The sequence below is a fragment of the Hyperolius riggenbachi genome, chromosome 7 (genome assembly GCF_040937935.1).
Source record: "Hyperolius riggenbachi isolate aHypRig1 chromosome 7, aHypRig1.pri, whole genome shotgun sequence".
NCBI classification, from domain to species: domain Eukaryota; kingdom Metazoa; phylum Chordata; class Amphibia; order Anura; family Hyperoliidae; genus Hyperolius; species Hyperolius riggenbachi.
Genome location: NC_090652.1, coordinates 191,191,326 through 191,205,571, shown reverse-complemented (window position 1 = coordinate 191,205,571; position 14,246 = coordinate 191,191,326). Strand labels below are relative to the sequence as shown.

General features: G+C 43.8%; 2 protein-coding genes across 2 annotated transcripts in view; both read right to left on the bottom strand.

Annotated features, from left to right (window-relative positions):
* Positions 1-14,246, bottom strand: part of HSPD1 (heat shock protein family D (Hsp60) member 1) — a 715,033-nt gene that overhangs the window by 507,257 nt on the left and 193,530 nt on the right. The gene's annotated exons all lie outside the window — the stretch shown is intronic.
* The window catches only part of MOB4 (MOB family member 4, phocein), a 210,684-nt gene that overhangs the window by 28,545 nt on the left and 167,893 nt on the right, over positions 1-14,246 (bottom strand). The window contains exons 6-7 of the mRNA XM_068246917.1: positions 12,956-13,042; positions 6,684-6,763 (exon numbers count right to left, since the gene is read on the bottom strand). Of these exons, the coding sequence (XP_068103018.1) occupies positions 6,684-6,763; positions 12,956-13,042 (167 nt within the window). The remainder of the gene's footprint in view (positions 1-6,683; positions 6,764-12,955; positions 13,043-14,246) is intronic.

Here is a 14,246-nt window from a genome sequence, read left to right as displayed (position 1 = left end):
GATATCAAGGAAGGGGATCACAGAGGGGCTACTGTGCATAGTGAACCTGAGATTGATAGAGTTTCTGTTGATGGACTCCACGAACCCCTCAAGTAGGGTCTGTCCACCTGTCCAAAAGATGATGATGTCATCGATGTACCGGTGCCACGCTAGTATGTGGCAGAGGTACATCGAGAGACCATCACTCGAAAATAATCTCCGTTCCCACTCCCCCAGGTACAGGTTGGCATAAGAGGGGGCACAAGTTGTCCCCATCGCCGCCCCCTGCACCTGGAGGTAGTGGGAGCCCTCAAAAATAAAAATGTTGTTCACCAACAGAAACTCGAGTAGAGTGAGGAGAAACCCATTGTGCGCAGTGCACTGTATACCCAGCTCACTGAGGAACGTACCAACCGCTTGAATGCCAAGGTCATGTGGGATGCTTGAATAAAGGGCCTCAACGTCCAGAGCCACCAAAAGAGTGCCGGGTGGTAACTGTAACCCATCCAGCACACGTAGCAAATGCGACGTGTCCTTGATGTATGATGGTAACGCTTGCACATGAGGTTGTAAAAACCTGTCCACATAAATACTGATTTTTTCGGTCAACGAACCTCGTCCCGAAACAATTGGACGGCCAGGTGGCCTGTCCAGTTTTTTATGAACCTTAGGTAAGGCATAAAAAGTCGGAAGGATGGGCTTATTTACTTTCAAAAATTTCGCTGTCTCCTCATCTATCACCGACCTGGTGGTTGCGTCATCAATGATAGTGAACAGTTCACGTTGGCATCGGGTGGCCCTGGACGCGGAGACCCTCACATAGCAGTCCCGCCTCAGCAAAATATCTAAACACATCTTCCTGTAGTTCTCTATCGACATGATGACCACATTGCCCCCCTTATCGGAGGGCTTGATAACCCACCTATTGGTCTCTACCAGGTTGTGCAACGTCTCACGTTCGTCATGACTAAGGTTGTCTACGGATGCTTTTTGGCCTTTCAATTTAATCAAATCCCTTTCCACCACTTCAATAAATGTTTTCAGATTTGGACACAAAGAAAATGGGGGAAATTTAATCGATTTATTTCTCAAGCCAATTTCATCCAGTCGGGGAAGAAAAAAACAGGGTCCTGGACCAAAAGGATCAATAGTGGTGTCAGTCTCACCCTGATCCTGATACAACCGACCTCTGCTGGAGAGGTTGTCCCCACAAGGGTTCTTTGGAACATATTTTATGGACCTGCCCAATGATAATCCCACTATGGAAAGAACCCCAACAACTGATTTTGCAAACTACAGGGGTCTCGGCTCCATTGGATCCATTAATCATGCTAATAGGTAAACCCATTTCGGACATTGATAAGTACTCTTCACGTCTAATCACACATATTCTAACTGCTGCTAGACTCTCCATAGCTGCTGCTTGGAAAACTCTAGCTCCCCCCACCATCTCTGATACAAGACTCAAGGTAAATTGGACCAAGTCTATGGAACAGATGACTACCTCCTTAAGACATACTGAAAATACCTTTCATAAAGTCTGGGACCCTTGGATACTATTTAACCCAGACTCTATGCCTCCTTAAATCCTTTATTATTAGCCTCATGTTGGCTCTGTGACATGGTCCTTGGTTCCTCCCCGGTAGCAGAGACCCTGCTTTTCTTGCCCTCTCATATTTTAGGCCCTTCCTATCATGCTCCATCTATACCACTCCTTCACCTTTTTCTAGGTCTCAAACAGGGACTCTGAACACCGTGTTCGACCTCTTTCCCTTCTCCCGCTTCCCTGCCTCCTCCCTTATACTCACCATACTTATCCCATACCTTATTCTCTTCAACTAATTTCCCCCACCATAAGGCTGACCTATGTTTTGGAGACTATGCTACAGGACTAGCTTTGATGTTGCTAGGAATTTAATTTTCACATGAGACTATTAAACCTGCTTAATCCATTTCTTGTTTTTGCGGAATAACTTAAGCTCCAGACTCAAACTTTAACCCAGTCCTCTAGGTACATTATCCCATGTTTGAGACATTTCTGTCAGAGTCTAAAAAGCTAGACTGAAGAGGTTTGTGCTCTCCAATTATTTCTTATGTGAAATATTCCGTTATCCACTGTTATTATGCAATCTCTCTTATGTGATGGCCGTTTTAATTTCCTAATAGTGTTATAAAAAAAAAAATAGAATAAAGAATGTGTTCCAGGAATGCCCACAGTGTCCCTGGCAGATACCTACTAAAATCAATTCTTCCATCATGCTAAGGCAATTTTTTTTATGATACTATTTTAACCACTGAAAGTGGAGCTGTCAGCCACACTAGCTCAGAAAAAAAAATACATATATAAGTACAGGGTGGGCCATTTATATGGAAACACCTTAATAAAATCGGAATGGTTGGTGATATTAACTTCCTGTTTGTGGCACATTAGTATATGTGAGGGGGAAAACTTTTCAAGATGGGTGGTGACCATTTTGAATCCAACTTTTGACTTTTCAATAGGAAGAGGGTCATGTGACCCATCAAACTTATTGGGAATTTCACAAGAAAAACAATGGTATGCGTGGTTTTAACGTAACTTTATTCTTTCATGAGTTATTTACAAGTTTCTGACCACTTTTAAAATGTGGTCAGTGTGCTGCCCATTGTGTTGGATTGTCAATGCAACCCTCTTCTCCCACTCTTCACACAGATAGCAACACCGCAGGAGAAATGCTAGCACAGGCTTCCAGTATCCGTAGTTTCAGGTGCTGCACATCTTGTATCTTCACAGCATAGACAATTACTTTCAGATGACACCAAAGATAAAAATCTAAGGTGGTCAGATCAGGAGACCTTGGGGGCCATTCAACTGGACCAAGTTGCTGGAAAGACTCAGGGAACGTGCCAGCTTCAGTGCATAAAGAGGGAAACACATCATGTAGCAATTTTGCATATGCAGTGGCTCTGAGGTTTCCATTGATGAAGAATGGCCCCACTATCTTTGTACCCCATATACCACACCATACCATCAATTTTTTTGTTCCAACATTCTTGGAGGGATCTATCCAATGTGGCTTAATGTCAGACCAATAGTGGTGGTTTTGTTTGTTACTTCGCCATTCACATAAAAGTTTGCCTCATCACTGAACAAAATCTTCTGCGTAAACGGAGGGTCCTGTTCCAATTTTTGTTTTGCCCATTCTGAAAATTCAGTGCACCGATCTGGGCCATCCAAGTTGAGATGCTGCAGTAGCTGGTGTTTGTAAGGGTGCCATCTGTGAGTAGCTAATATCCGCCGAAGGGATGTTCGACTAATGCCACTCTCCAGTGACATGCGGCGAGTTCTACGTTGTGGGCTCTTGCTGAATTAAGCTAGGACAGTCACTGATGTGTCTTCATTAGTGACAGATTTCATGCGTCCACATTTTGGCAAATCCAACACTGAACCAGTTTCACGAAACTTAGCAAGCAGTTTACTAACTGTAGCATGGGAGATGGGTGGTCTCGTAGGGTGCCTTGCATTGAAATCTGCTGTAATGACCCAGTTACTGCGTTCACCAGACATTAACACAATTTTTATCCGCTCCTCACGTGTTAACCTCGGCAACTTGTTAATGGCTGTAAACAAAGAGAAACTTGTAAATAACTCATGAAAGAATAAAGTTATATTAAAACCAAGCATGTTTTTCTTGTGAAATTCCCAATAAGTTTGATGTATCACAAGACCCTCTTCCTATTGAAAAAAAAAAAAGTTGGATTCAAAATGGCCAACTTCAAAATGGCCGCCATGGTCGCCACCCATCTTGAAACGTTTCCCCCCTCACATATACTAATGTGCCACAAACAGGATGTTAATATCACCAACCATTCCCATTTTATATAGTAAAAAAAAAAAAAAACCAAGATAAAATCCTTTGTAGGACTCTCCTCTGCCTGATTGTGTATGCATTGCTCGCCCTCCTCCCAGTCTTCAGACACTCCCAAATATTGATTCATCTTGTCTTCCCAGGCCTATATTATGCATGTCTTTTTCCGAGATGGTAGCACCTCTGAATTTTTTGCATTTATAGCCCTATTTATTTTTTCATGATGCCTTTCCAACTTATTAGTTACAATATAAAGAGTTTAAACTCCCCAAACAAGCGAAAAAAAGCATTTTGCCAATATAAGCAGCTTAGAGCTGACTTATTATTTCTACAGGAAATGCGTTTTGCTGATGCTAGCCATCCTAAATTATAATAATATTTTTATAGTGCTTTTCTCCCTGGGGACTCAAAGCGCTGTGACCCTGCATTATGCAGTCTCAAAGGCTCGGGAAAAGCGGTGTGTTTTTAGCCTTTCCTTAAAGATAACCTTAAGGCTGCTTACACACTAAGACGTTACAGGCGCACGTTAGTGCAGCCTGTAACGCTCCCCCAACGCACAGCAATGTAACACAAGTGGGCTGTTCACACAGCCCACGTTGCGTTACATGTAACGCTGCACGTTCTGCCGAAAGTGCAGCATGCTACGGCGTTACAGCGGCTTAAGCCGCGTTAGACTGTTTGCACATGCTCAGTCATGTTGGGAAGGAGCGGAGAGTGGCCAGGCACATGGCTAATTAATATTCACTGCACGTTTTGACGTGCATTGTTTACTTCCTGGTGCGGCCGCTCTGTGCGGCAATTGGCCAGCGGGACCTCGTGATGCCGCATGCGTCCAAGAGTACGCATCACGGACGCCAGAGTGAGCTGCACAACGCGGCTCCCTCTGACATCCACATCGAAGAGCACCAGGCCTTGCGTTAGGTGCACGTTATGCGACCTTAACGTACCCCCTAACGCAACGTCTTGGTGTGCAAGTAGCCTAACAGAGGGATATGGATGTTTCCTTTTAAATAACCCAATGGATCATACTCAAAATGGGAGACTGTTAGCAGTGGGGTCCCACAGGGGTCTGTACTGGGTCCAGTGCTCTTCAATTTATTTATTAATGACCTAGTGGATACAGTAGTGAGCAATGTTGCTATTTTTGCAGATGATACAAAATTGTGCAGAATCATCAACTCTAAGGAAGATAGTGTTATATTGCAACAGGATCTGGATAGGATGGCTATATGGGCACATACATGGCAGATGAAATTCAATGTTGACAAATGTAAAGTCATGCATTTTGGTCGTACCAATGGTCTAACACCATACAAAATAAATGGGATACAGTTGGGAACATCAAACTTGGAGAAGGACTTAGGAGTACTCATCGACAACAAGTTAAATAATCGTACTCAATGCCAAGCCGCTGCAGCTAAAGCTAACAAAATTTTGGGATGCATTAAAAGGGAAATAAAAACTCGAGATGCTAGCATAATATTGCCCCTGTTTAACTCTCTAGTAAGGCCACATCTGGAATATGGAATTCAGTTCTGGGCACCACATTACAAAAAAGATATTGCAGTTTTAGAGCAGGTGCAGAGACGAGCAACAAAATTGATACGTGGGATGGAAGGTCTCACTTACCAAGAAAGGTTAGATAAACTGGGTTTATTTAGTCTAGAGAAAAGACGCCTTAGAGGAGATCTAATTAACATGTATAAATACATCAGAGGGCAATATAATAGCTTAGCGGATGAGCTTTTTGTCCCTAGGCCTTCTCAAAGGACTAGAGGACATGATCTGCGCATGGAGGAAAAACGTTTTAGCCATTTATTTAGGAAAGGGTTCTTTACAGTAAGAGTGATTAAGATGTGGAATGCATTGCCACAGGAAGTCGTTATGGCAAACTCTATACCTGCATTTAAAGGGGGCTTAGATGCTTTCCTTGCGTTGAATGACATCCATGGCTACAATTACTAGGTAATGCCAATGATGTTGATCCAGGGATTTTATCTGATTGCCATCTGGAGTCGGGAAGGAATTTTTACCTTGTAAGGGTTTTTTCGCCTTCCTCTGGATCAACAGGGATATGTGAGGGAGCAGGCTGGAGTTGTACTTTGTACTGGTTGAACTCGATGGACGTATGTCTTTTTTCAACCAAAGTAACTATGTAACTATGTATGTAACCCCCCCTACCCGCTGCCACCCCCTTCACTTCGGCGCCTCCCCCCCGGACTGGAAACGTATGCTCCAAATACATTATAAGTATAAAAACCTGGGGGGGGAATAACAAACTGATCCGATCTGTCACGGACCTAGTGTGGACCTAGCCGTAATGTAGCTTTCAAATCACATTGCAGTGGTTAGGAGAGTGCATAGAGAATAATTACACATGCCATCCCTGCTGCCACATAATTGCATTCCTATGTGAAACAGAAGTCTCTTTCTCATGGTGCCTATACACAGTACAATAAAAATGTTCGATTTTCCCGATTTTTTTCAACCAAAACGATCAAATCGAATGAAAGGTGAAAATAGTCTTTTTTTCGATCAAGAAAAATAAACAATTATCCAGTTTTCTCAAAAAGTTATATTCGATCTAACGGAATATTCAAACTAAATTATCTAATAAAAAAAAAAAAGAAAACATTGTACCATGTATGGGCACCATAAGACAGAGCAGATTGTTGAATCGGTTCAGCTTTCGCTGAGTATATTTATTGCATTTTGTCTGAAGAGCTTCACAAACGTATGGCATGGTTTGAACATCTTTGCAAATGTGATTTACCACATTACTATTTATAGAGCAATAAACCTGCAACAGAGAAAGAGTCCACACTAGTAACTTCTGGAAATGAAAAGTAAACTTACCTGCTTGGAAAATATTTATTACTATTCAAGAGACATGCAGCACCATCCAGAGTATGCCTCGTGTAATCGATAGCAGGACACTAAAGAAATAAAATACAATCTAGTCAAAAGTAGATACTGCTATACATTTCAGAATAAGCTGTATTAACGAACTTTTGTTTTTCTGAAATTTAACTTAAATGTATTTTATTGTACCATGGAGCAACATTCAAAGTTAAACATTTTAAAATGCTAAACATGCATGACCACAGTAGAACAAAGAGTGATTTACAAAGTTGAAGGAAAATACATTGTCATGTTTTGCACTGCTGTGTTGCAAGCAGTACACTGCTGTGACTTTTTTTTCCAGGTGGACAAACAGGATGAAAAGGTGTCCAAAGAATAATACAATGAATTAAAATCTATTCAAGGTTTGAGGTGGCTTACCTCAATGAAGACAAAATCAGAGTATTCAGAGCACATCACTTTTCCACATTTTGTTATGTTACAGCCTTATTTCAAAAAGAATTATTTTCCCCCCTCAGAATTCTACACACAACCCCACATAATGTGAAAAAGTTAACTTGAGGTTTTGGCAAATTTATTAAAAAAAGAAAAAAAATATGAGAAAGCACACGTACATAATTATTCACAGCCTTTGCTCAATATTTTGTTGATGTACCTTTGGAAGCCTCAAGTCTTTTTGAATATGATGACACAAGCTTGGCACACCTATCCTTGGCCAGTTTTGCCCATTGCTCTTTTGCAGCACCTCTCAAGCTCTATCAGGTTGGATGGGAAGCGTTGTTGAATAGCCATTTTAAAGGACAACTGAAGTGAGAGGGATAGGGAGGCTGCCATATTTATATAATTTTATTAAAGGTAACGTTAAGTAAATAAAAAACAAAAAAGCTGGTTTAACTCAGGTGGGGCTTCTACCAGCCCCCTGCAGCGGTCCTGTGCCCAAGTTGTCACTCCGCGATCTTCCTGACAACCGCAGCGCGCCTCTTTTTGTGGATGCGTGGCCCCAGTCCACGCACCTCCTGATCGCACTCCCATGGATGGAAGCGCTCTGTGCAGGCGTGAGTATGAGAAAATCTGTACTGCACATGCACAGGACGCTCCCGGCAACGGGCGATTGTGGGCACAGGGCGGCTGCAGGGGGCTAATATTAGCCCCCAGGTAACTAGCTTTTTTCAATTATTTTAGGTTCCCTTTAAACAATACCAGTTCCCTGCCAGACCTGCTAAACCTCAGCCTCAAATATGATTAACCATAGACCCTGAGCAAGCATATGCAGATCAGGTGTTTCTGAAATTGTCAGATCTGACAAGATTAGCTGCATGCTTTTTTTCTGGTGTTATTCAGACACTACTGCAGCCAAATACTGTAGATCAGCAGGGCTGGCAGGTAACTGGTATTCCTTAAAAGGAAATAAATATGGCAGCCTCCATATTTTTCTCACTTAAAGAGAACCCGAGGTGTGTTTAAAAAATGTTATCTGCATACAGAGGCTGGATCTGCCTATACAGCCCAGCCTCTGTTGCTATCCCAAACCCCACTAAGGTCCCCCTGCACTCTGCAATCCCTCATAAATCACAGCCGTGCTGTGAGGCTGTGTTTACATCTGTAGTGTCAGTCTCAGCTGCTCCCCCGCCTCCTGCATAGCTCCGGTCCCTGCCCCCGTCCCTTCCCTCTAATCAGCAGGGAGGGAAGGGGTGCAGGCGGGGACTGGAGTTCTGCAGGAGGCGGGGAGAGAAGCAGACTGACACTATAGAGATAAACACAGCCAGCTCTGACAAGCTGTTTGTCAGCAGCGTGGCTGTGATTTATGAGGGATTGCAGAGTGCAGGGGGACCTTAGGGGGGTTTGGGATAGCAGCAGAGGCTGGTCTGTATAGGCAGATCCAGCCTCTGTATGCAGATAATATTCTTCAAACCCACCTCGGGTTCTCTTTAAGTTATCCTTTTCAATCTCTCCAAAGATGTTCAATCATATTCAAGTCTGGGCTCTAGCTGGGCCACTCAAGAACATTCAGAGTTGTGCTAAAGCCACGCCTTTCATATCTTGGCTGTGTGCTTAGGGTCATTGTCCTGCAGAAAGATGAACCGTTGCCCAAGTCTGAGTTCAAGAGCGCTCTGCTCTGGATCAGGTTTTCATCCAGAATGTCTCTGTACATTGCTGCAATCATCTTTCTCTTTATTTTGACTAGTCTCCCAGTTCCTGCCATCGAAAAACGTCCCCACAGCATGATGCTGCCACCACCTTGCTTCACTGTAAGGATAATATTGGCCTGGCATTGACCGGCACCTGGTTTCCTCCAATTGTGACGCCAGAAATTTACACCAGGAGTTCAACCTAATGCTAGATACACACCATACAGTTTTCTGTTAGATTTACCTGCCAGATCAATTTTTTCTAAACGATTTTTGTCCGATTTTACAGAAAATTGTATCATGTGTACCTAGCATAAACCTTATCAGAGCAGAGAATTGTGTTTCTCATGGTCTAGAGTGCTTCAGGGGCCTTTTGTCTTGTTCGTCTTTCGTCTGGCCACTCTACCATCTACAGGTCTAATTCGTGAATTGCTACTGAGATGGTTGTCCTTCTGGACGGTTCTCCTCTCTCCACAGAGGACCTCTGCAGCTCTGACAGACTGACCATCGGGTTCTTGGTCATCTCCCTAAAGCCCCATACACATGCTTAAGAGCGCTATTTTATGCAGCACAATTGTTGAACAACTTTTGTTGAAAACAGCTAAAAGTCTTTTGCTATTGTTCAAAAAGCTGATAAGACTGATAAGAAGTCAATCCAACAGTTGGATTGACTTCTTATCAGTCTTATCAGCTTTGCGATTGCCCTGCGATTACCTTGTGATTGGCTTTGTTTTCTTGTGATTGGCTTTGATTGTCCCGTGGTTGTTTCTGATTGCCTCTGATTCCCCACTCGCCACCACCCCCAACCCCCCCCACCCCAGATCATCCCCACCCCCCCCCCCCCCCTGTCACTATCCTAGTGATCTAAAAACAGTTAAGACTTAAGAGCAATGGCCCATAATCCCTTACCAGATATGTTAGCGAAGACTTGGGGTGTACTTAAATTACAGGCCCTTGGAGAGTGTTAGGGCCTGTTTCCACTACACGCAGATTGGATGCAGAAATACTGACTCTAATAAATGTCTATGGGCCTGTTTCCACTAAACGCGATTTTTCTGATGCATATTTTCCTATAGGCATTCATTGGAGTCAGTTTTTCTGCATCCATTCTGCATTCAATCTGCATCCAATCTGCGTGCAGTGGAAACAGGCCCTTAATGTTCAATACAGGTAACAGCTTTACATCATAAAAGGACTCTATTGTAAAATGGGTGCTACCCGCTGTTTTTAAAAATGGATGGAAAATAATGAAAATATGTACAAGATGTATGCCAATTTTGTTTTTCATAAACACAGCAAGCAACTTAGCAAAGGAAACTCAACATTTTTGCAGCTACTTTTACATGTGAGGTTTACCCAGTGTATGGGCATTCTGTATGGTTTATAGCTAAATTTGCAGATTTATTTTTTCCATCTTGCTTTTATTCATACAGTGCCTATACTTTTTATAAGCAGTGTAGAATAAAAGCAATACCAATCATACAGTTTTCATGTGTTGTTGTCTTAGAGCACTGAACAAATTTCCCACATTTTCTAAAAGAAATAGCCAAAAGTGCTGAAGTGAAAACAGCACAAATACATATTTACCAGTAAAGTACAATTTCAGATGAATCAATATTCTAGCATAACCTACACTTTTAGGGCAAAAGAAAACAAATAAAAACGGGTCATTGCAGTTCTTTTTGACCTTGAGTTTAAAGGCTCGTACACGTATTATGCCTAATTATCGCCCAAACTTGGTCTGTTGGCCGATAGTTGGGCATGCGTATGCATAGGAAATGACTAGATATACGACTGATAAAAGGCGGTTTTGCCTGTTCCAACCGGCAGATCAACTCACACGACTGTTGGGCTGATATTGTGCAGCAGACCATGTGTGTAGAGGTTGTTTGAATGACTTGTATTTGTTTTGAATGCGGTCATATTTTGCAGTCTGTGTGAGCAGCATGTAAATTAGTTGGTCGTTTAGTTAGCTTGGCCATGTGGAACAACAGTTGATTGCAATTGGTTGTCGTGAGGTTTGGGTCATGTCGAGGTAGGGTTTTTGATACCTGCATTGCGTTGCGTGTCTATGGCAGTAATGCTAGAGTCTGTGCCTGTGCAGGAGTAATTCGGGGATCCGGCGGACGCCAAATACTCTTCCCTCCAAGTTGTGACGACTCAGAAGGGGAACAGTATTTAACAACCTTCGGCATCTGTCATGTGCAGCAGCCATCATTTGGCTGACCCTGTGTCAAAAAAGCCCTGTAATGCCATTTACGCAGTCATGTCGCCAGGTTGTTTGTGCACTTTGTTGTAAGTGTGTACAGGCCTTAAAGAGAACCCGAGGTGGGTTTGAAGAATGTTATCTGCATACAGAGGCTGGATCTGCCTATACAGCCCAGCCTCTGTTGCTATCCCAAACCCCCCTAAGGTCCCCCTGCACTCTGCAATCCCTCATAAATCACAGCCGTGCTGCTGACACACAGCTTGTCAGAGCGGGCTGTGTTTATCTCTATAGTGTCAGTCTGCTGCTCTCCCCGCCTCCTGCAGAACTCCGGTCCCCGCCTGCATCCCTTCCCTCCTCGCTGATTGGAGGGAAGGGATGGGGGCAGGGACCGGAGCTATGCAGGAGGCGGGGGAGCAGCCGAGACGGGCAATACAGATGTAAACACAGCCCGCACAGCGTGGCTGTGATTTATGAGGGATTGCAGAGTGCAGGGGGACCTTAGGGGGGTTTGGGATAGCAACAGAGGCTGGGCAATATAAGCAGACCCAGCCTCTGTATGCAGATAACATTCTTTAAACACACCTCGGGTTCTCTTTAAAGATTAACGGTCGGGCATAAAATCAATTATTTTTATCTGGTAAACAAATAATAAGGATGCTAATCAGGCAATCCAAAAGTTAAAATCACTATTACTTTTCTTGTTGATAATCATTCCCCAGTTTACATGACTTATTTGGTACACAGAAAATTTGGTACATAAAAGAAAAGTTATAGGGCATACTGGGTTGTCTTTTTTGCTTCTCTACTTCACCTCAGACTTAACTAATGCAGCCTGATTGGATGAAGCCTTTTCCCTCCTGTTTTCCCTTCCCACACCTCTGTTCCTCTCTGATTGGTCAAAATTTCTCAGGCTGAAACAATGCACTTTCTATAGTGAAGGGCAGGCAAATCAGGCAGAGGAGACTAAGGGTGGATATTACATCACGACTGGCTTCAAAATAGCCACAGTAAATATGGAAACTGTCTAGAATAGGATTCTCAACTTTTGCTTTATAAAATTCACAGGAATCATATTGTGGACAGTGCAATACATAGGTTATGCAAGTAGAGCAAGTATTTATCTACTTACATATTTGGTTTTTTTCCCTGAGGTATGGCTGACAGCTCCTCTTTAAAGGAGTCATCAGGCAAAAAAAAAAATGAGTTTCACTTACCTGGGGCTTCTACCAGCCCCATGCAGCCATCCTGTGCCCTCGTAGTCACTCACTGCTGCTCTGGTCCCCCTCCGGCAGCTCGTTTCGTTTTTGCCGACCTTAGGGTCGGCGGGCCGCATTGCGTACATTTTTACGCATTCCGCTGGTGCAGGAAGATTAACGCATACATTTTTACGCGTTAAGTGGTTCAACGCGTAAAATTTTACGCGTTAAACCACTAACGCGTAAAATGTTTGCGTTAATTTTCCTGCACCAGCGGGAATGCGTAAAAATGTACGCAGTGCGGCCCGCCGACCCCGAGGTCAGTAAAAACTAAACGAGCTGAGGGAGGGGGACCAGAGCAGCAGTGAGTGACTACGAGGGGAAAGGATGGCTGCATGGGGCTGGTAGAAGCCCCATGTAAGTGAAACTTTTTTTTTTGCCTGATGACTCCTTTAAGAGCACTACACTATTGCAGATGGACACACATTAATGAATGGTATTCCAGGATGAAGTCGGCACTCCATCAGTCACTTTGGGGTGCTTGATAAAGCAGTATAGGCAGTACCACAATCAATTACAGTTCGCAGATATCAGCAAACCGTGTGCTACTCAGCAGTAGGAAAACCGTTCTAAAATTCTTCTTCTAGCTCTAGTCATATCAAAACTTATACAGAAACATCCAACACCAATCCATTTCTGCTTGAAGATGTTATGAACGGTTTCCCACCTTACCTCTTTTGGTGTTTTATGAGCTGCACAAAGAAATATCCACTGTTCTGTTGCAGTCATCTGAGTGCAAGAGTCAGGGTGACACTCTGCCTGCAAGAAATAATAAGTTTGACAAAATATTCTAATACCTACAAGTCCAGAAAAGAAGATGGGAACAAGACACCTAATTAATACATTTTTCTTGCAGAAGCTTTCATACTTTAGGCTGTAAACCTGCTGTGCTCATTTTATAAATGATCCTGTGAATTGCTAGCAGAAATCAGAATTTACATCATTACATTGTTTGGTTAAAAAACAAAAACACCACAAGGCGCATGCGCGGCGGCGACAAGATGGCCGCTTAGACTCTCGGCTCCGATCTACCCCGCTCCTCTTTTCCGCCGCACTCAGCTCCCACTCCGCCCTCACCGCGCGGCCTCATCGGACATCAGCTCAGGAAGCTTCCGAGCACAGATGGCCACAAAAAGCAGCCAGAGAACAGCCTCACAGGCCGGCTCCATGGACCGATTCGTCCGCCCACCGCCGTCACAAGATGGCGCCGACTGCGCCTCAGGCACAGACACCATCCATACCTCATAGCCCACGCAGCAGGCCTCACTACAGCCAGAACTGGGCTCCACACACATGGATCACGCGCCGCTGACCGCTGCCACACTCGACATAGCTCTGGACAAACACTACAGAGCCCTCCATGATTCACTGCAACAGGTGATCCTATCCGCAGTAAAAGATCTCAGGAATGACATTACTTCCCTGAACGAGCGCTCCAATGCTATGGAAGACAAGATGGATGCCATATCTTTAAAGCAGCAGGACATGGAGGACAAACAACGCCTTATCCAAACCGACCTTAAGGCAATCAGATCTGCGCAGGAAGACTGAAAACCGTGAGCGGCGACAAAATATATGCATCAAAGGTATGTCCATGGCTATCACTGCTGACAAGCTCCTCACACATCTGCTAGAACTCTATAAGTCACTAGTACCTGACCTCACAGATGAAATGTGGCGAATGGACAGGGCTCACCGTTCACTAGGTGAACGAAGACCTACAGCCCAGCGTCCTAAAGATGTCATAGTGCGACTTCATTACTACGAGGCAAAAGAAGCCCTCTTAAAAGCCATACGAAACACCTCCACAGTTCCCTTTAAAGGAGATGAACTCTCAATCTACAATGATCTCTCACTCATTACTCTGGCCAAGAGAAGGGCCTTCAAGCCGATTACCCAACTCCTAAGAGATGCAAAAATCCAGTACCAATGGGGTTTCCCGTCCGCCTATCTGTGAATAGAA